The sequence below is a fragment of the Ammodytes marinus genome (assembly GCF_949987685.1).
Source record: "Ammodytes marinus genome assembly, chromosome: 15".
NCBI lineage: Eukaryota > Metazoa > Chordata > Actinopteri > Uranoscopiformes > Ammodytidae > Ammodytes > Ammodytes marinus.
The window spans coordinates 9,605,522-9,628,624 of NC_137219.1; the positions used below are offsets into that span (position 1 = coordinate 9,605,522).

At 39.7% G+C, this 23,103-nt stretch overlaps 2 protein-coding genes across 4 annotated transcripts in view; both read right to left on the reverse strand.

The window, feature by feature from the left end:
* Window positions 1-809, reverse strand: part of pcnt (pericentrin) — a 37,282-nt gene extending 36,473 nt beyond the window's left edge. For both annotated transcript variants that reach the window (XM_080042609.1, XM_080042608.1), the window contains exon 1: window positions 654-809. In XM_080042609.1, the coding sequence (XP_079898735.1) occupies window positions 654-701 (48 nt within the window). In that variant the 5' untranslated portion in view covers window positions 702-809. The remainder of the gene's footprint in view (window positions 1-653) is intronic.
* Window positions 810-7,551: 6,742 nt separating this feature from the next.
* Window positions 7,552-21,115, reverse strand: atg9a (ATG9 autophagy related 9 homolog A). 2 transcript variants are annotated; one of them, XM_080042896.1, is made up of 20 exons: window positions 20,968-21,115; window positions 20,632-20,684; window positions 19,340-19,494; window positions 19,182-19,225; window positions 18,727-18,791; window positions 18,430-18,579; window positions 17,798-17,939; window positions 17,493-17,633; window positions 17,253-17,373; window positions 16,885-17,060; window positions 16,228-16,350; window positions 15,885-16,072; window positions 15,054-15,207; window positions 11,193-11,372; window positions 10,793-11,005; window positions 10,470-10,687; window positions 10,179-10,296; window positions 9,740-10,010; window positions 9,218-9,363; window positions 7,552-9,124 (listed from the first exon to the last, which is right to left on the reverse strand). In XM_080042896.1, exons 3-20 carry the CDS (start codon window positions 19,440-19,442, stop codon window positions 9,116-9,118), a joined length of 2,562 nt encoding a protein of 853 aa, XP_079899022.1. In that variant the 5' UTR covers window positions 19,443-19,494; window positions 20,632-20,684; window positions 20,968-21,115; the 3' UTR covers window positions 7,552-9,115. The 2 variants fall into 2 exon arrangements, with proteins under 2 accessions (XP_079899022.1, XP_079899021.1); XM_080042895.1 differs by having other exon boundaries at window positions 20,632-20,687.
* Between the last annotated feature and the right edge of the window lie 1,988 nt (window positions 21,116-23,103).

A 23,103-nucleotide genomic window follows, 5' to 3' on the forward strand; every position in this document is an offset into this window, starting at 1 on the left:
ACACTACTAACATTGGTATTCTGAATAAGTAAATTATTTGTTTTAGATGCTTTGCCGAACCCCCTGTATTATTGACACGTTTACAGCTGTACCTGTTTATGTCTCTATGTTCATGAACGTTGTAATAGCTGTTGCTAAATGCGCTTGTATATTGGTTTGCAAAATAAATAAAAAATCCTAAATGCAACCCTAGGCAATAACTAACTAGAGAAAACGTTTTATAAAAAAAACTGCACCATGCGCAGCTCAAAAGGCAACATCTTCAAATATTCAAAGTAAATACATTTTACAGGTAAGAAACACATTTGTAAATGAGTGCAACTTGCTGCTTCTGCTCAACTTCACGTGTATACTAAGTGAATCAATTCATTAGCCGATATAACCAACTCCATAAATGTTATTGTTATCTTTAGCTGTGTACAATCTCAGCTAATGATTGACCCGCGGAATATGCGCGGCAAATCAATAAACGGTTATGAAGGCCTGCAAATTAACGGGCAAATATTGTCTAAGTAACGACAAAACAAAACATACAATAGTTTTGGAGGTGGGTGAATACTTAGCACGGGACAACACAAAGCTATGACAAAAGAGTCAGCTAGCGTTGATTGCTAGCATTTAGTATTAGCGTGCATTAAATGTTAGCAACAAACCTTAGCTCTGCCAGCATCTAGTTTCCTCTGCCGTTCATCTTCGTCCATCTCTGGGGTTTAAATACAACTCTTAAAGGTTCATATTCACCCGAAATGAACAACAGATATTCACTTGTAGAAAAAAAAGTTAACTAAAACAAAATCTTTGAGGCTTCCCTCAGACACAACTGTCAACAGATAATATTCAATATGGCCGCCAAGTCACTCCACTCCGCCCTTATCGGGTTTTCCTGAACAAACGGACCAATCAAATCATCACGTTCCATGGTCTCAGCCAATGGAGCGTGCGTCGCTTGAAAATATTACAAACCGCCGCCCACCGTGTACAACATTGAATTCTGAAGTGTAGTTGACCAATGAAATCGCTGTTTTAACTCGCCAATTTGTGGATTGACGGCTCTTCTAGCCAATCACAACAGGCTAATACAAAACTCCGCTCACATCTACGTTTTGAAAGCGAATGTAGCCTACAGACTAGCCTCGTTTGAACCCTCGCAATTATGACGCGCGTCTTCCTGAGCGCACAGCAAAAATGCTGCAAAAATGCTGTGCGCTCAGCAAGACGCGCGTCATAATTGCGCAGGTCTGAGCCAGACGGCTCCTACTCAAACGAGGCTAATTACTTCACTGGCTGAGGAGTTTCTATGGCAATAGAAAAACCAATAAGGACTACAATGAAGTGTGTCACAAAACTGGGTCAACCACCATGCACATTACATTTATTCAAACCGAGACTTAAATTGTAATGTTTTGTGTTACTTTGAAGTTACCCTAAATAAAATTATCTCAGAACATATGGAAGCAGAGCAGGAGATTTCTGAAGGAGCCTAAACTTCTGCAATTCATGAAACAGTGCCAGTGAGTGGTGGTGTGTCCCATGTCCCATGGCTTAGTTGGATTCCAACACACAGGTGTAGGCTACACAAAGTATTTGACTTTGACAAAGAATGGGACTCCAAAAGACGATTTCAGGTAAATGAGATAGGCTTAAAAGAATTTATTTGCGGGGCGCCCTTAGCTCAGTTGGTAGGGCGTCCCCCCCATGGGCCTCGGCCATCAGCGGACCCGGGTTCGATTCCAGCCCGCGGTCGTTCTCTGCATGTCACTCTCCTCTCTGCCCCATTTCAACTCTGTCTCTACACTATCAATAAAAGCATAAAAAAAGGCCAAAAAAATATCTTAAAAGGATTTATTTGCACTTCTGATTGTATGCCTATGTGTAAATATTTCATCCAATGTAGGCCTATATTAGTTTAGGTCAGGGGCGTCAGCTCACCCAATACCATACAGGGGCACAATAGGGCACCAAAAAAAAAATGCGAGCGAGCTAAAAAAAATTTGGGCAATTAAATATTCTACAGGGAAAACAAAAGGCTGCATCTTCAGACTTGGAATATTCCAGCCATGTAAAGCTTTCAAACCAGTTGGCGTTAAAGGATCGATTCTTGGCACCAAAGTTGTGCTGGGGATATTTTGACAACTTAACTTGGTTTGGGCCAGACTCCTTTCCCCCAAGATCACTTGTATGTCCCTCAACATTGTGGACACTGCTTTTTTCTCTTGCCCCCAGTCTAATGTTCTCTGCCACTGTGGCAACTGTTTTCTCAGTCTCATATCTGGGGTGTGATCTCTCAGGCCTGTCTGTCTCCTGTTGTCCTTCCTTCTCTCTCTGCATTTCCCCTGCCTCAACCAGCTCATTCTCCTCTGATTCTCCTGTCTGGTGCAACATACAAAAAATCATATGATCAATAGTTACCTCAGATAACCATTAAAAGTTCAAATAAAATTAATCAAATCTAAGCTGAGTCTCACCTGTCAGTGTCATCTCTCAATGCCAACTCTACCTGCGTCCCTTCAATCTGCTCCTCTCCTCCTCTGCACTCTGCTGCACTGAGTCTTGAAGCAACAAGAACATATTACAGTCTCCTGTCTGCATTTTCACTATCTAGATTTTTATATATGCATATGTAAAGTTACTTGTGTATAACCTGTTTGCAGTTATTCCTAATTAATATGAAAGTAATAGTCATATCACCTCTGCTCGTGCTCATCAACATCCCTCTCTCCTTCACCTTTTCCTTCAACTCCTCCGTCACCTCCTCCGGCACTCTGCTGCTCCTCTTTGTCTGGACAGATATGTAACTGTTAGGCTTGGGCTAGTGACCAGTGGTCAACTCAACTGGGTTATTACCTAAAAGTGGTTTGCATTGCCTTGTTACCTAGCGTACCTCTCTCATTTCTCCTTGCTGCTTTATCCCTGCTCCGAGCGAATAACTTTCTGATGTCCATCTACAAGAACAATGTTGTTTGAGTTGAATTAAGATCAAAATCATAACTAATACAGTAGGCTGTTATATCTAGTTCCGGTCACTGAGATAACAAATAATTCAATGCCAGCAAAAGATCATAAAATAACATAGCCTACTAGTACAACATACTTCTTCCATAACTCTCTACATACCTGACACACCAAAAAAACGAATAGTAAAAACAGGACATTCGTCTATATGCATGCTATGAATGATACCTATCAATTGTTTTGTTTTTCTACATTATGTTTCTACTGTCTTGAAAGTAACCACCTGTATGTCATCATGCCCCCTTAATGTCTGTGCTTTTGTCTGTATACCTACTCGAGCAGAAAACACCAGAATGAGAATAATTTCAGAATCATTCATTTTCAACTTTGAGACCAACGTGTGCTTGAGCTGCTTAAGCCAGCCTGCTTATTTAAGCATGCACTGGGCTATTTTTAAAAGCAACAGCGTACAAAACAGCTTCCACCTCCGAGTGTTGTATTCTGTTATAAATTGCGCTACTATAACATCGGTGCCATTGGTTCCAGGCAACTTGAGAAGATGTCGTATACAGTATGCCGATAGCTAGCTAACTAAGCTGACAAGACAACTTGGATACCCCATCACGGGATCATCACCCCCTGAAAACACGAACGTAAAGAATCGAGAAACACCATAAGATGGCATGTAGTGTGAACCCGACATTTGTGATCTTTCTCCGATCAACAGGTCCAGCTTAAACAGTTATCGCTACAGTTTAATATATTAGCGAACTGTCTGGCTACTATAGCATAACGACAGACGTGACCACATTAGCTAATAACACCACTTCAGAGACGCCCCTTCACCTTATTTGATGAAAGGCATACACATTTGTTAGACATTCTATGCTTCCAGAGGATAAAAATGTAACGCTTACTGTTTACTTCACTTCACGCCGGCCGGAGTGAATGGTCGCTGACGCTGTGCTGGACAGGTTCAAAAAGTCGATATCAAGGAGAATGATTCTCTCCTCAGTGTGTGCATTCGTCACGTACATTTCATTGCAGCGGCCGGCCAATGAGGGGGGCACCATGCATATAGGCCTATTTTAAGAAGAAAAAAATGCAAGCATGCATTCTGTAGATTGCCAGATGAGTCAGACTTAAATACAAAAAAATTAAAGGTATATATAAATTAATTAATTAATTAAAAAATCAGTGCCCCAGGCATACCCAGGCACCGCAGATCCACAACGGGGCATGTGCCCCGGTGAAAAGGGTCTGCCGACGCCGATGGTTTAGGTAAAACACTATTCTTTATTACCGATGCCAAGGTAAGAGGACGCTTGCGTGGCGACACTGTCGGCCCAGATGCCACAGCAGGTTCCTGATGAACACTGAAGAGGACACAGGAAGTGAGCTGCAAGGCTACGGGTTCACAGAAAAGAAAATTAATTTCAGAATACAACATAATATAGTAATAGCAAGCATACATTTAGGAAACTTTCTATCATGCCAGAAGGGTGACACATTCCCCCAATTTCGCTTTGTACTTTCTATTTAATACATATGAGTATCAGTAAATCACTAGGCCCAGGCCTACTTATTTACCGGTGCCAAGGCAAAGTGGGCCCAGGTGTCACAACAGGTCCTTGTGATGTCGCTGAAGAGGACACATGGATCGAGCTGGAGGGCTATAGGTTCACAGAAGAAAGAAAAAGATGTCAGAGTGAATACAATAAAAGCTAACATTTTGTATATTTTGTCTTGTACCTTCTTTATATGGAAACCACAGTTAGCCTATAGGCCTACGCAACTGCAGACCACCGAAATAGAGACATTTGTCCCCTTCGCTGTAGTGGACATTTCTCAATCTGTAGCCTAATATTGTCTGACAGTAAATCATTACATTGTGACATATAATGACTTGATTTATTTTAATGATCGATGTTCACATATTACTTTGTTCAAGTAAGTTTACCTTAAGTGGCAAGATAAAGCTCATGCCACTTCTTCTGGCGCGGGCCGGCCTGTTTCATGCATCAGAGGGCCAAACCTTAGGTGTGTAGCAAGTTTTAATGACATAAAATTATAGTGGCGACTTCACCTTAGCGGAGTTCTGTCGACAGAAATCACGAGGGGAATCGTGGAGAAGCCGACCTGCTATTGGACGGGGGTGAGCTGAAATCCTGGGCACGGGGCACGGTGATTGGTCGGGCAATTCTGGAGAATCCTGGAGATGGCGAGACGTGATTGGACTACCATCTCTATCTCCAGTCTTTCACGAGACAGCAAAAGTCACATTTCTTCCCCACCCTTCCCCCACCTCAGCTCTACAATGCCCCAAGAACAGGCAGCATCAAATAAGGTATGCAACAGAGCAGCAAATAGAGATATCTTATTTTCATTTTTCATTTAACTTTTATTTATCCTCGAGAGACCAATTGAAGGGTGGCCCTCATTTTCAATGACGTCGAGTTTAAGATTAATAATTTAAGACTCCCTGTCATATAGCCTACCGTATTGACATTTTAAAATGTTTCCATTTCAGACATTGTGGAATTAATGATGATGCAACATGTGTGCTCCTCTAATTATCTAAGGTAAGTTATCTGTCCCATCATGACAAGTAGGGGGAGAACCTGTTACAGCCACTTTTTTTACACTCCCACCACTCAATGCTAAAAGCCCATACCTATAGGCTATGTGCTAAAGCGCTAGGCTATATACATTGAATATATTATTATTATTATTAAATAGAGGGATTTTATACATTTGTGCTAAACAAGTTATTCAAGTGTGTAGGCTATGTTTTTACAGGACGTGTTCAACATCCCTGTATACATTGTACTGCTCCTTCATACTTCCTTACATGACCTACTGTGTGGAGATATGGGGAAACACATACAAAACAAATATACATCCGATCTTCATCCTTCAAAAAAGAGCTATACGAATTATATATAAAACCGCTTACAGAGAACCAACAAATCCATTATTTGTTGAACTAAAAACACTTAACCCTTTCTAGATTTGATTGACTATAAAACTGTTCAAATAATGTTTAAAGCAAATAATCACCAATTGCCTCATGGCATCCAGGAGTTGTTCCAACTGAGAGAGAGCAAATACAAGAGGTTAAGAGGAACCTGTATATTCAAGAAACCATCTATAAGAACCAATACAAAACTACACTGTATTACGACAAAGGCTGTAAGTCTGTGGAACAACTGCAATGATGAGCTAAAAATGTTTTACAACAATATCAAAACTAAAAAAACTCTTCAGAAATCAAACATTAATTTCTGTTTTCAATTTGATGGTTTTCGTTCATCTGTTCCATTATTTTATTTTGTTATTGTTTTGTCGAAAAGTTTTGATTTGTTTAACCCACGAGCCAAACATCATAGACACTGACTGATTCAAACTGAATATATATATTTTTTTGTAAACAATTATAAAAAATAAGAGGGGGTAGGACCAGAAAAGTTTTTCTTAACTTCTTCCTATCCCTTTTGAACATGAACTATGTTATTTGAGTTATGTATTTGTTGCTTAGATCCTGAGGATCCCATTTGTTTGTTTTTAATTTATTTATTTCCTTTTTTACTGCTCAATCGTTTTATTTTTGTTTGTATTATTTTTTTTAACCATGTTCAATAAAGACTTAAAATAAAAATGTAAACATGTGCTTTTCCATTAGATAGACACAAGGGACACTAGGCCCTACTGCACCATCACCATGTTATTGCATGACAAACTTTAACTGAACTTTTTTCTCTGCTACGCTAGCTAGATGCAAACTTCAATATCCTCATAATGTCGAAAGAATGACATATAACCTAAAAATGTACGGTTACTCAGTTGGATGTAATATTGTGGGATGAATTCAAACGTTCATCATTGCTCATCCAAGTCATAGCAACTTGACCAAAAGCATTAGGCTATGGCTAGCCGCTAATATAACGTAAACCATAAACGAACAATGCTGCTTTCAGGTACCGTCAGGTCAAAGTTACAGCATATAAATTAAAAGGTCATCTGAGCAATTAGCACCTGGACAAAACTAAAAATTCCGACGCCCGAACAGGGACTTGAACCCTGGACCCTCAGATTAAAAGTCTGATGCTCTACCGACTGAGCTATCCGGGCTCTGACAGACTAAAAGTTGAGAGTTATTTAAAAAATGTAACTTACAACTAAGCTATTCATTGTGATTGTTATAATTAGAAATGGGTTTCTTTTGGAGTTTATAAGGTTACAGTATTCCGTTTGCAGCTAAAGCCAGCTAGCCACCCCAAAAATAATAAACTAGCCATATGCTAACACAGGCTAACGGCACACAAACAGTGAAAGCTAATGTGACCGACTAGCCTGGTCCTACCAGACCATCGTACTTTCATTTCATTTGTACAGAAGGGAAATGAAAATTGAGCTGAAGTGGGTAGGCGGGCGGTGCAAGGCTAGTGCCCGACCGCTATGGGCTTGCCTTAAGAGGCTAACCGTTCTTTATATTTCCATGAGGCTAACGCTTGAAATCAAAGTAACTGAAAGCGACATCAAAATATACATTCAATAAGTTAGTAACCTTTTCAGTGCACACAAACTCATTGCATTGTATTTAATGGAATGATTGACAACTGTACAAAATGGTTGGTTACGGGATCTATAAAACAAAAATAAACCAAAATCACTTTTAATCTTCTAAAGTTACCTCACTGAATCAATGCATCCTTGAACGCATCATCCATCAAGGTTTGCAACCGACAGAAACGCGTTTTTTTCCGGATCCAGGACCACAACAAACAACACAACCTTGATTCATAATCGTCAATCATTATCATGGCACATCCCTTTGATAAATAAAATAATTAAAATATATATATGTACACGAAAATACAAATGGAAACAAGTGACACCCTCTGCATTAACAATTTGTTAAAGTGCATTTTTCTTCTCTTACAGAACTGAATCCTATGGCAGGGAAACAAGGAAAGTCATGCTGTGATGCTGGATGTGTGGGAAAAAGATCATGGGATATTATTCGTATTCGTGTTACAACTCTTTTGATGAATATGGATGCCAGTCATGCACTTGTGCTTGATGACTTTTCGTATGGCACAGAAGTCAATTGTTTATGCTTAAAACAGCTCTTTGTTTGCTTTTAGCAAAATCTGTCTAAGAATAAAGAATTGTAATCAATAAAAACAGGGTTAAATATGACTCAAAGGTGCTTGGATACACGTCACACATCACAAAAGATTGCCCTTATAGTTGTGTAAATTTGATTAATGCAATATTGTGAATGATTGCTGTGAAATTACCTGATCAATTTTTTTCTCACAATGCATGTGTGGGGCTACGCTGTACAATTACCTTTAAAAAAAAAAAAAAAAGAGTCTATCTGTGCAATGAGAGCCAGACAAAGTTTCATAACATTTAAAAAATTCACATGAACCTTGTAATCTTATAAATGCAAAAAGAAATTAAGAAATCCCTATCTCTTTTGCAAAGAGGCAGAATGCAAGCTGAAATACAAAGCACAGGGTACAGGGATACATAGCCACCTACTATTTGTACAAGAGATTCACACAATGAAAGACAGTGTAGTTTCCAGCTTTCTTTCTAGCACATGTTGGTGAATGTTGTTATTGTTAGAGTGATACATACATTCTTAAAATTTCACCTCTCGCAGCATCTGATTAGTGAAAGGATTTACAAATCGCACACGTGGATTATTCAGCTTACATTTTTGGGCAAATTGTTTGGTAATTTTCTTCTGCAACAAAGTGCCAAGGACGCCTCTAGCTGAAGTCTTCTTTTAACTTTGCAGCACCTGCACTTTGTGTGTTCTTGGGGGTTAATAAAAATAGTGTAGTGTAATCTGGTATCAATGGCAATTAGAAATAACTTGATCATTTAGGTCCTCTTCTGATACACAAATTCAGACGTATATCCTTTCTGCCTGTTTAGGCATATACCGTAGTTACAGTAAGTGATATAGTATCTTTGAATGGAGGCATTTGTCTCAGTGGTTGCAGGGATTGTGGTACCCCACTCTTGCACATGTCCACCTTCATCTTTGTCCCATCAGACAGATAATCCTGGACAAACGTTATGTTAAAGACGAGAATGTGAGTTTTCTATGGAGCCTGGGACACTGACACGTATTCACATGGCGTGGTTATGTTATCTGAAATGACAGAAAGAGAGAAAAACATCCATTTACTTTCAGTGCATACAGGCAAAATAAATTGCATCACCATTACAGCCAAACCGTGTTCACCTTGTGTATGTGAGGAGGCATTTCATCCTCTGAGGTCTCCTCTGGTAGAGGCCCATGCTGTCGTGATGCAGCCTGACCCTCCTCTGCCCACCCTCCCATGGGCACACGGGCAGACCTCACTATTTTCCCCCCAGCGCCAACAGAGTCTGGAAAACAGAAGGACATAAAACGTGTGGTTTAAAAGTGACAGCAATTAACAGTGTTCTGTATAGCTACTGTTGACTTAAACAAATGACAAAATATGCAGTGTCACACCAGAATATTTTATACATACTACACCACCTAGCATACAATAAACTGATCTCTTGCTTAAATACTCATTCCATGTATTTTTTTTTCTATCAACTTGTTTTTCCTCATACAAATAAATATTTGTACAAGTAGTGCAAAGATGTTCTAACAAGTTTATCAAAATGTTCTTAAAAAGAGTGATAATATATGAATTTGGCATGAAACATATGCCACATAGAGAGATAATCAGATAGGTAACTTATTGTATTCAGTCTATAATATGATGGGTACCTGTGGTAGGTCCACTGTAGCGCCTCTGGGTGCCGCTGTGTGATGCCGCCCCCTCCTGGCCCATGGTGGTACTGCTGGTGGCCGAGGCCGAAGTGGGAATGGTACTGGGACTGGGAACTGTGGTGGGGAAAGTGTGTGAGCGGGGGAAATACTTGGAGTGAGGGTTAGGTTGGCTTGTCACTTCATCCGGGACGCTGTCACAGCTTTCGTCGCTCTCCTGCCTGTGCCATGTGTGACGGGACAGCTCACCGCGGGACTGCTGCTTGTGTAGCTGCAAGGAAAAAATAAGGATAGGAGTAATAAGAATGAATAGGGGCCAAGATTGATAAGATATGTGTGATATATTTAGAATAAGACAACACATGTGGGGAACACACTGCGCTGCATTCAGATTGTGACTCCCACGGATGACTTCCCACACACGCTCACACACAATTACCTCGTGCATGTAAACTGCATGGATGCTCATCTCAGTGGAGGCGTACTCTGACAGGACCAGGCTGGTGAGTTGACCCTCCCATATACTGCTACCTGAGCTCACCGTTCTGGCATCAGTCCTACAGTAAGAGAGAACGCAACAAAAATGGTGGAGAAAAAGAGGAGGAGGAAATACGGAGAAAAAGATGAGAAAATAAATAGCTCCATAGAGATTTGATCTTGGACATAAAAATGATGTAGCCTGAAAAATAATTGCGTAGAAAAGCATAATTCAGGAGGAGAGTCTTCCTACCCTGAACCTGCCATTCCTTTGCTGGTGGCTGAGGTGTTGATAGGCGCCCTGTGAGCTGCATTCAAACTGCCTCTCATGTGAAGACTGCTGCTGATTGGGGAAAGGGAGCGTAAGGCGGATGCACAATCGCTCATGCCAGCTGGATTGGTCAAAGAGCCGAAATGAACTGAGCCCAGTGTAGAGGGACCGGCCAAGAGGTTCGCAACGAGGCTCCTCGGCTACAAGAGAAAACCAGACCGGGAAGAGTGAAAACTGTTTTATCTCTGAAGATGTGGTGAAATGTAACTTGTGACCTCTGTGATACTACACTTAAACCACTGTACCTCAGACTCAGACTGTGAGAGTGGGTGCGTGTCCGAAGATGCCCCCGTGGCCTCTCTTTGAACTCGTTCTTTCAGTTGGCTGATGAAGTGTGTGGTCTCCTGAGGAGGCTGCCACTGGGGATTGGTGATGGCAAAGTGCATCAGAGATAACTCTGTCTTCCCGTCCTCTGCTTGTTGGTAGATGGACGCCTCTGTCTTTCCCGCGGACATCCACTACAGATATGGGAGAGAGTGTCAACCCACAGGTTTACACACATACTATCTCAGTCACTAGTAAATCATTTCTGAATAAATCTGACACGTCACACAGTCTATAAATCGATACTCTATGTTGGTATTTTCAAGTGTGTCTTCTCCTGTGCATGTCTGTGTTGCTGCACGTAATGTGGCAGCCCCTCACCGCAGGGTGTCCATGCTGCCTGATGTCCATCTGGGCAAAGGAACAAGTGTCTCCAACCCCGACCACCTCCACAGTGAAGTTCCTGAAGAAATCAATGATCTCCAGGGACTTCCTCCTCAGACAGAAGATGAGGATGATGGGAGTCACCACTGGACTTATCAGCTCCTCTAGAATAAACACCTAGAGATCATCAGAAGGGAAATGTTAAACGCTGTACACTTTGGGTGCTAGACAGAATTGTGTGGTTTTAATGGTCTCTGTGAAATATATAAATGCAAATAACAGAATGAGGGAAAAGTTCGGCTTTATAGAAAATACGCTATGTGTACTCGGATAATGTGTACTAGAAAAACAATAAGAAAAAGAAATTCAGAGAACGTTTGTAAACTATTAGGCCAGGCAAAGTAAGGCATTTTGGGGCCAAAAATAGAATAAATTGTAAAATAATTTTTTTCAGCTCAGATAATTTCTATGAGGTGTCCAGAACAACATACTAAAAGTCCTAAGAAATCCTAGTTGGGGAAATATGTTTAATTCTCATCAATCCGAGATGTGTGCCAATAAGGCGAAACACCAATAAATCCCAATAGGGCTATTTTTTTCCTTTAGTCCTATCAAAATGAAACTTTACACAATGAAAGTATCCATGATAATTACATTTTTTTGTATTACAAGTTTCTTTGAAAATGAATTTTAATATGCAAATGAGCTATACACTAGTCGTACATGCCCAAAATAAACCCAAATAGGCTTATTTTTTCCTTTACTCCTACAACAATACAACTTTACATAGTAATAGTATACTTGAAAAGTAACTTTTTTTGTATTACAAGTTTCTTTTTAAATGAATTTGAATATGCACATGAGCTCCACACTTATTGAATATCCAATCATCCTACTGCCAATGGGTGATGGCAATGCTGCTTTTAGACTGGCCTCTAACCTGAAAAACTGCCTGGCTTACCTGCCAGGGGTATAACAGGTGCCTCTCATGAATTAGATTTGTCTCTTCAAATGCCACTGCACGCAATTTGATAGCACTACAACCAATCAGAGCAATGAACAATGCGACGTATTAAGCCCCGTTCGTTTAGCGAACAGCGGGTTAACTGTTAAATTTAACATTTGCCGTTGTCGGTCGGCAAAACAGAACATTCCTCTTACTTGCTAATCAAAGATTTGAGTGCCGTCTTCCAAATCGTAAAGGGTTGAGGCCAAAGCCGTCTCAAACTCAAACAACATATCCGCAGCCATCTTTGATGTTTACTATCACGGCTTCGACGGCGCATGCACGTCACTGTCGCCATCCGGTTATGTCCTCCCCAGAGTACCATATAAAGGGCTCTGGGCCGCCCATATTAGATAGAACCAATTGAAACGTAGCTCAGGATTTCTTGACATATTTAATGAGCTTCAGACCAACAGGCGCAGCACATTTAATTTGCCAGCGCCTAGTGGCAGGTCTGGATTTCCAGGCTAGTGCCATTCCCTTTCCTATGCCAAATAGACAAATTGTAGAATCACAGCCTGAAATGGCATGGAGAAAGAGGAGATTGTCACACACCTTGAGACCAAGCAACTCCTTTGTCTACTTTATGCACCATATCCGTCTTGTTTTTGTTGCTTTCTTTGGTTCTTGTGCCATAAACAGCTCCTGTGCATTCAGATCAGCATGATGCAACAAGAGTACTAACAAGTCTGTGTCATCACCTACTGAGACTGTGTCTTTTGTTCTGGCAGAGGCAATGGCAATTTGGACAATGAGCACATCTGCATCGTGCTTTGCATGGTTTGTGATACACCATTTTTCTCTTACAAGTTTCTTTGAAAATGAATTTTAATATGCAAATGAGCTATACACTAATCAAATATAGGCTACCCAAAATATATCCGCATAGGCTTCATTTTTTCCTTTAAAGATCCAAGTGACTGCTGCAGATATTGCTGCGGTTGGTCACATACACATTCAGTACTTTATGATTCCTCCTATACGTGAACCTATTGTGTATCAGCCACTGGCTCTGTTGCCAGCAGATAACAAAACATCACAGCTGGATGTTTTGTGGAAGACATCCCTACTCCTTCACTCTCAAAGGCCATCATGGTATGATGCAGATCCTGCATCTTCTAGATGAACACCCTGGGAGAGCTTCAGTGACATTCCTTCCAATGATTGATCTTGATCCCAGTGATGAATCCTGCATATACTCAACATTGAGGTTTGTGGCAACTCAAGCTCTGCAGTATGATGTGACCCCTGTTCTGACGTTCGACCAACCCCTTCTGGAAAGCCTTGACCATTATAAGTTAACTTCTAATACAAATGTCTTACTTTTCATGTAGACTTTCACTTTGTAAAGTTTTAATGTGGTAGGAGTAAAGGTTCAAATTAAGCCTATGCGGATATATTTTGGGTAGCCTATATTTGATTAGCGTATAGCTCATTTGCATATAGAAATTCATTTTCAAAGAAACTTGTAAGACAAAAAATGGTGTTTCACAAACCATGCAAAGCACGATGCAGATGTGCTCATTGTCCAAACTGCCATTGCCTCTGCCAGAACAAAAGACACAGTCTCAGAAGGTGATGACACAGACTTGTTGGTACTCTTGTTGCATCATGCTGATCTGAATGCACACAAGCTTGGCAAGTCTGACCTGTATGGGTTCAGTTTGGTGAGCCTAAACTGACCTGGCTGGTTTTATCTGTGTTTTATCTAGTGCCGCCCAATTTCTTCCCTAAAGATCTCTCATTACATTGGTCCATTTCATCACTCAATTTGGCCCACCTGATCACATACTTTCAAGCAGCACTGTATGGTGCATAAAATAGACAAAGGAGTTACTTGGTCCCACGGTGTGTGACAATCTCCTCTTTATCCATGCCATTTCAGGCTGTGATTCTATATCTCGTCTATTTGGCATAGGAAAGGGAATGGCACTGAAAAAAGTTAAAAATTACACTAGCTAGGGGAGGGGTAATCTAATTCATGAGAGGCACCTGTTATACCCCTGGCAGGTAAGCCAGGCAGTTTTTCAGGTTAGAGGCCAGTCTAAAAGCAGCATCGCCATCACCCATTGGCAGTAGGATGATTGGATATTCAATAAGTGTGGAGCTCATGTGCATATTCAAATTCATTTAAAAAGAAACTTGTAATACAAAAAAAGTTACTTTTCAAGTATACTTTTACTACGTAAAGTTTTATTGTGGTAGGAGTAAAGGAAAAAATTAAGCCTATTTGGGTTTATTTTGGGCATGTACGACTAGTGTATAGCTAATTTGCATATTAAAATTCATTTTCAAAGATTTTTTAATTATCATGGATACTTTCATTGTGTAAAGTTTCATTTTGATAGGACTAAAGGAAAAAAATAGCCCTATTGGGATTTATTGGTGTTTCGCCTTATTGGCACACATCTCGGATTGATGAGAATTAAACATATTTCCCCAACTAGGATTTCTTAGGACTTTTAGTATGTTGTTCTGGACACCTCATAGAAATGATCTGAGCTGAAAAAAATTCTTTTACAATTTATTCTATGAAAAATGCTATTTTGCCTGGACTATATAGGTCTTTTTCACAGCAGGCATTTAGAGTAGAAGCAGTGCAGGTGTAATGATGGCTTGAATGCAGTTTTATATCTACATAGCAATGTCCATGTCCAAGCAGAGCCCTGAAATGTAAGTATATAAATGGCTCATCATCACCATCATTAATGTTAATTAATTAAACCAGCTGTTTTTATGTAAGGACATGTTTAGATGTCTACCACGGAAAAGGCACAGGCCGTTTTAACAAGTTTATCCCCTTTCCATTATTTTTGATATTTGCTGAAGTATTATTCATATACATAACTCACTGCTTTGTACTGGAAGAGCTGGGAGAACTGGTCACGGGTCTCATATCTATGTGCGTTGCCCTGCCAGTGGTCAGGCATGTAGTGGATGTGAGCCAGGATGACACGCAACAGCTGCTCAGGGCAAACCACCATGTGCTTATCAGGAATAAATGATCTAAGGATCAAGAGAAAAAGGGAGAGAGAGAGAGAGAGAGAGAGAGAGAGAGGTTCAAAATCAAAAGGTAAAGTGTGCTTGATAAGTTTACAAGACTGAAAACATTCTAAAACAATCAGTAATTAAAGAATAAAAACAAATACAATTCTATGGTTCAGTGTCTGTCTACCTGTGAAATTTCTGATGGATGCTTCAGTGTCTTGGATGTTTAAAGGTTAATCAGTGGATGGTCCCAAACTTTTCAATTCAATTTCAATTAAGAGCATTTAACAGACCTCAAGAGCTACTTAAAGAAGGAAAAAACCCTCTTATACTCATCAGTTATAGAGCAGAATAAGCTGCTGGAGAGCTTTAAAGGGATTACAACTCTGGGTAGGTTTAAAGGCGCACAATGTTAAAAGCTTACGGATACCAACCTTAGTTTTGCAAGTAGTTGAAGATGTGTGCCTATATTACTCATGCTTTTATTTTTGTATCAAATGTTTGATTTCATACCAGTATTATAATGACGATAGTAATCAATTTTGGGTGATCAATAATGATCTATTATATAATTGCAACGATTAGCTTATGCAGGCTATACCACCCTTATCACTACATGTAAGTTTTATAAAAAATATTTAGATGAAATGAAAACAGCAGACATATTAACTGGCTGATACTACTGTAAATCCTACCTGCAGACTGTGATACACACTCCGAGCAGAGTGATCGACGTGAGAACATGTTCCACAGCAAGAACATCCTCATCATAGATAGTCAGGGCGATGAGCACGGCCAGGAGGGACCCGGCAAAAAATGCTACATTTTTGGCAACCACCGTCAGCAGCGGTGACAGGAAGCAGTTCATATACTTGGATGCAGGCTGAATAAAAACGGAACACAGGGAGACGAAGAGAAAGGGAAGAAGAAAGGTGTCAAACTAGGCATTTTAAAGCATGATATTGATACAAAACAGACATGGTCTGTGCATTTATTTGAAGGAAAGATAATAATCGGTCACTCTAGAGACAAGCAGACCTTGTAGCCTTTGCTGAGGCGCGACATGAGCTCATGGTCCAACTCGTTGAAGTGACGTAGGTAACATCGGCCGTACAGAGACCAGCACCTCGCTCCAAGAGAACCAGGCTCTCGCTTGATCACCTAAGCACGCAAAACAAACAGAGGAAATTGTATTTTAATTTTTTTACTTAATATCACATACTGTATGTACACAGTCACATCAATATATCAAAGTTAACTGGAGTGTAAACTAATTAGTGAAGAAAGAAAAAGAAAAGAAAAAAAAGCCTGTGAGAGAACCTGATGATAGCCACAAAAATGTATTTATTTATTATTCTTTCGGACAATTCCACACAATACACAATTAAAATAAGTAAATAATTCAATTCCCAGTAGCTGCCTACCACTTAAATGTGTACACAAGATGTGAGCCAGTGTCCTTATATTTTCTCTAGGTAAACTATCCACTTCTGCCATTTCTTTGCAAACTAATCTTCTCTCAACCTTAACCCATAAGTCAATCTTTTCATTGTCCTAATTTCCGGTATGACATCAAACCACTGATCCTGCTCCATTAAGAATCCGGTTTATACCAACTTCTGCAGTAGTAATGGCTTCCCTTTCAGCTGTACGTTTTTGTATTATGTTTTTTTGTGTTGCCTGTGAACCACTAACCTCTGTGTAACTGAAAAAGGCGTAGAGAATCTGCCACACCAGAATGACTGGACACAGCAGCAGATTGGCGATCCCAATCCACAGGATACGGGAGGCAAGCCTGTCTGCCAGCTCATGCTTGTTACCTCCTCTCTTGTACTCTGGTTTCAGGCTCCACTCGTTCTCAAACAAAGAGCCTACAGAGCAACAAAGAAAAAAACTAGGTAAGAGGTAAACAAAACAAAAAAAATAACTACCCCATGGTAATTCTTATCCTTGACAAATAGGCATATATATCATTGCATTTGACCTGAATATGACATCATAGTTAGTTATGCAGGCACATTACATACATATACTATCGCATCGATAAAAAAACAGGGACATACCTGGCCCCCAAAAGAAGATAAGCTCAAAGTTGTATTTGAGACCCCGGGTGTAGAACACAAAGTCCCCAAGTACAGGAAGATGAAATCGCACAGGAAGGAGTGATTTATTCACCATGGCAACCTAAAGAAGCACAAGGAGAATACTTTCGGTTTGAGGTCACATAGTTTCGTTATGATCACAAGTAGCTGTGTCAGAAGACACAAATAATGTTATGAACATTTTGTGGTAAATGAACGTACCATGTAATTTTTGAAGCGGAGGATGCGATGGTAAATGTCAAGCTCCGACAGCTCTTTTTTATGGATGCAGATCTGGTGCTCCTTCTGGATCTCCACTATCCTGGCCTGAACCTCCTGCCATGTTGCGTAGGGGAGTTCTGACTGAAAAAAAAAAAAAAAAAAAAACAGGTTAGTGAAGGCTAGTGGTTACAATGACTCATCATATGCGATTAGAATAGACTTTAAAAACTGTAGATAGATGTAATGCCAACAAAACAAATACCCCTCTTAAAAAACATTCCCTGACATAATGTTGTCCTTCTCACCATGGTCATCTTGAGTGCATTGATGTAAAAGGATCGGATCTCCCAGTAGCAGCAGACGTTGTAGATGAATTTGACCAGACGATGTAGCCAAAACACTCCAGAAATAATCATCACGAAAATCACAAATGCATTGTCTCGAATACTGGGGGAGACAAAAATTATATTGTATAATTCAACAATGTACGTGTTCAATTGCTTTGGCACATAAGTCTGTAGAGCAAATATAAACACACAAGAGTTGACATGGGTAAATAATACTGCTGACACTATTCAGATTTATCAATGACAACAGGAACCTTATTTCACCAAAGAAAATTTAGCATGGAAAATGGCACGGACTTTGTGGGAGATCCTATTCTAATATTCTTATCTCAAACACAACATATCACACTTTCAAGTTATGTTCGTAAAACAAAAGATACGACAGGGGGAATAACAACAAGGAAGTCAAATAAAAGTTTGATGTGATCACTTACATTCATTACTAATGTAAACAGTTTGCTTGAATGTTTAATTGTTTACCCTTTTGTATCTTAACAATCAACCTGTCCTCTGCAACACACTTGCTATGAAATCACAATCAATTGCAGCTTTATTCTAACTTCAATAAATAAATACAGTGTCAGACTCACCGGGCACTGCAGACATCCACTGGGAGGAAGGCATCGGGCAGGGTGACTTTAGACGAATCAGTGTGATTTACAAACTTGTTGGCAAAGAGTATGTCGTAGTCCACACAGTTAGCGAGGAAGACCGTGAAGCCAACCACAAACAGCAATTGACTGTAACAAGACATGAAGAGACAAGGTGAGATTGGAGAAGACCTTAAGACAAATGTATTCATAGGGCATATAAAGCTCTAAGCTGTAAACAAAGTCCCTAGATTCCCCCAAAGTCACAATTGGTGATGGACAAGAATGGATACTTACACAAGCTCAAAGATCTCTCCCATCAGCATACAGGTGAATCCATTCTTCTGGTGCAGATTATATACGTAATGGATGTTAAGGAATATTGTTAAAGTACCTGAGGTAAGCAACACAACACATCAGGACAGAACCACGTAAAGATAAGATAAATCATTCCATTATTCATCCCACAGCAGGGAAATTGACATTGTTACAGCAAAGAAAGGGAAAGTGCAAGAGAGTAAAAGGCATAATAAATAAAAAAAAAGTAAAAGAGTAATAAGTAAGTAAACAAATATTGTATAGAAAATAAGTAACAGACAAATTGGTAAACAGGTGTTCAAAAGTAAGTCAACCAACTAAGTAAAAAAAACTAAAAAAACACAATGGTATTGTACTTGGTGGAAAAGCTCAAGAGTGATCAAGAGCTGCTGTAACAGGCTGACACTCAAGCGACGCAGGAATCGGAAGGATATTCTCTGGAAAAACAGGTCCAGGTTTTCTATGTGGTGCCATTGAGCTGCAAAACAAAAAGTACACATTAGTAAATGGTGTTGTTGCAAGTGTTCAATATCAGTGTAAACAAGGAATGTGTGTGATAAGTTTGTGATAAGTCTGTGAATGCATGTCATACATTTGGCTCCTTCAGGTACATGCATCAGCAGGTTCTCTTCTCCGGGGGGAGAGTCACTGTAGGATGCCTCCAGGCGCTGGTACTCTGTGTCAAAGTGCGCCATATTGACGGAGGCTTCTGTCTCACCACCAGGTAGCTGAGCTCAATGCTACAGACTGGATGGAACACAGAGAAGGATGTACAGGTGAGAGGTAAACATGAAGAGGACAGAAAAGGGAACAAAAGAGTCATAAAAGAAGAAAACGATAAAGGCTAGCACACAATATGCAGGTTAATAATTCACTCATTATGACACCCTATATTATGGTTAACATGTAGGACAGGCTATGCCCTCCATTGAAACATTACCATCAACATCTGCCTCATTTTGGAGGCCTTTGTATTATAAGTAATTTTTGCTTTTTCCCCTTATCTTTGTAGACAAATTGTATTTTGGCTTTGACGGGAGGGAACCCTGGAGCTGGATTATTGTATTATAAACTGCATTCCTTGGTTAAAAGTCAGTCTCTTCAAAAATGCAACCCTGATACTTAGCTATCTTCACACATGGGTACATTTTTAGACAGTAGACATAGTGAAGGTGCCCCAAATCTGTGGTAAATCTGTGATTGAAAATATTTAGTCCCAATGTCACAGATGATCACATTTGTTGTCATACAGTCTCAAACAAAATGAAAAGAGTATAGCATTGGTGTGTAGAAAACTTGTAGTACTGAAACCTAGTCATAATGAAACTTAAATGATCCACACACAGGGCAGTAGTATAGATATATAGATTGATATCTTTGTCCAGGGACAAAGACTGCAAATTAGCTGAAGCTAGACATCTTATACACATCACATTTTCCCATTTTTTTGTGGTAATGTTGTATATATTGTCCCTGTCAAATAAACATTAAAATAAAAAAAAAGGTACATTATAATACCAGCATGGGTTCACAGACTCCAAAGATTCATATTGTACTACTGATACTGATTCTGACTCAAAACCATGATTGATTGAAAAGGTGTACTAACAATACAATAAGGACAAAACAATGGCACCCAGCATGAATATCTAGAGTAAAAGTTCAGTTCTACCCAACTGTAATAACAAATTGTTGTAGTGTAATAATGACTGTGCAGTCATTACACCATAAACCAAGGACCCTCTTTGACATGTAGCTCACACTTCAGATACTGAGGAATAAGACTAATGGTGTATATTTGTATATTTACTAGGGAAACTCTCTCTCACACGCTCACACGCAAAGCTATGTTATGGATAATATCTGTTACAGACTGTAGCTTACCTTCATTGCAGAACAGTGCGTCTTTTCCAGCCCAGGTGTTGACTCAACATACCCTGCTGTATAAAAAAAGAGGAGAGAGTGACTTAAAGCTGTCCTCCTCAGAGAAATTTAGGAACACAACATACAGCTGCTGCAGGACGGAGCTTTAGACCATTTGTTTAGTCGGAAGCAAAATGCAGCACAGCACAGGGTTACACCTACACAAAATAGACAAATGACAAATAGCAGAGGTTTTAAGAGCATAAAGCCAACACGTAAGGAAGAATTCAGGTGTTGTTGTTGTCGTGGTTTGACAGCACGGGCCTGCCTCCCTCACACACAAAAAATGTAGCCTACCTCTCAAATGCCACCACATGGAGTCCTCGCCGTTGGGTTCGTGGTAAGCTTAGAACTGTGAATTCACGGGGATTTCTTTATTTAGTCTGTTGACCGTCTTGTTTTCGTTTCCTTTTGGCCTCCTCTCGAAGTCAAAAACGAGCCAGTTTCATTTTCGAAACAGCTAGCAGTGTGGCGTCTGTCAGAGCTGAGTGAAAGTAACTTTGTCCAATCAGAACGAGAGTTCCCTAACAGTACCCAATCAGGTGCGGTCAGAGGCGGGCTCTAAGAATGCGTTCTGTGTACATACTGTATGGAGATGGCAGCAGCAACATGGACCTATAAGCTACACGCCCTGGACACGCCCTGCATGCGCCTTCACGAAGGACCCTTGTTCACTCTGGTTTGTGTTTGCTACCACCGCGTGGCCATTTTTAGTAACACTTCAACACTGTATTACTGCAAGTGTGCTCTTGGAGATGCTGCATGGAGATCTACACATCAAAACTAATAATTAAAGTATATCTTATATCTTTAACATTTCTGTTATTTCTCTGCTTTTATTGCATTACAATGTATTAGCTCTCCAAACGTGGGCATGGAACGAGTAACAATAGCCTTTCACTACGCTACATGCAGACTTATACAGTACGATGCAGACACACATGTAGCCTACAGTAAAATAAATCTAAATTAAGGAAACGTTTATTTAAATTTTTTAAGTGTTGTGTAAAATAAACTTATTGACTTATTGAAATGGGTCAAATAAACAAATAAACAAAATAAAGCAGAATTCTGTAATACATAGGCTACTTTAAATAAAATATTAGATAAAATCCGTAGACACAACTAAAATTCAAAACATTTGAAATATAAAATATTAGTAGTGCGATCAGTAGCCTACTTAAAATCTGATTCCGATTGGATATGTATTTTGATTCAGACTAGGATTCTGATGCTACAAATATCTGTATGTGAGCTTCATAATACTAATTTACACTAAATCAATAATCAGCTTGGCTTTATATGGATCAGGTTTTGATGAGTCTGGTAAAGGAGAGGTTGAGGAGCTGACTCCACAGTACAGACATTCTACAAAGCCAAGTCTGTCCTTCTCTGCGTGATGAATATTCATATGATTGTTAAGCCTCTGGAATGACAGCTGCGCTGTTGTTCACTGTGTCACTGCATTAGTTACACTGTTAACACCAATCACTGTGTGTGTGTGTGTGTGTGTGTGTGTGTGTGTGTGTGTGTGTGTGTGTGTGTGTGTGTGTGTGTGTGTGTGTGTGTGTGTGTGTGTGTGTGTGTGTATGTGTGTGTGTGTGTGTGTGTGTGTGTCTTTGCATATTGAACCTACTAATGATGATTTCATCAACCAATCTTCCCAGACAGGAGTGAATTAATAAGTGAGTTACTGTTCGCACCATAGGTTTGCACACACAGACATCTGGATAGTCGGAGACACAACTGGAAAAAGTCAGACAAACATATGCACATGTGTGCAGTAGCCTACTGTTTGCCATCTGACTGGTCTACCGTCATTTTTTTGTCTCTTTCTCAGTCCTCCCCTCTCAATGTCACCCCCATGATGCAACCATTTCTGTTGGTTTTGTGTGTTAATGCGTCTGGATAATGATTTAAAAAAAGGTCAGGGGTGTCTTCACTCAGAGGGGGACTCTGTGTAATCCAGATATTATAGTGATCTGGGTAATTTAATCTGCTCTGATTAGGATTAGGCTTCATTCATCTTAATCTAGTAGAAAAAGTCTGTCAAAATGAAGCCCACATAGCTAGACCAAATTGTAGATATAAAAAGTAAAATAACATGTAATGCAAAATGCTCCTATAAACCTCCAGAATCTCTATCATTGTTGGGCCACGTTTAAACAGCATTAATTTAATTTAGTGGCATTTGTAAAGGAAAAATAAGGTTTAAATTGTACATGTTGTAGATGATCAAAACAAGTTAAGATTCACTTGTCTGACTGAATTGAAACGTTTTGGTTATTTTTAAAACAAACAGAAGTACCTGTATCACTGACAAACAGTTTTAAAGCTTGATTAAAAATTTGGTTAATTAAAGTTTTTCAAAACCAAAGCTGTATTACGTTTAGAGGTCATATCTCTTTTTCTCTACTAAGTTACTAAATGAGA

What these genes read in the sequence shown, in the direction of transcription:
- atg9a (XM_080042896.1), bottom strand. Translation starts at nt 19,442, where the DNA reads ATGGCGCACTTTGACACAGAGTACCAGCGCCTGGAGGCATCCTACAGT. An exon ending in TGTACCTGAAGGAGCCAAAT is followed by an intron (nt 19,226 to 19,339) that starts GTATGACATGCA and finishes TTTGTTTTGCAG; the next exon opens with CTCAATGGCACCACATAGAA. An exon ending in GTGTGTATCACAGTCTGCAG is followed by an intron (nt 15,208 to 15,884) that starts GTAGGATTTACA and finishes CTTGATCCTTAG; the next exon opens with ATCATTTATTCCTGATAAGC.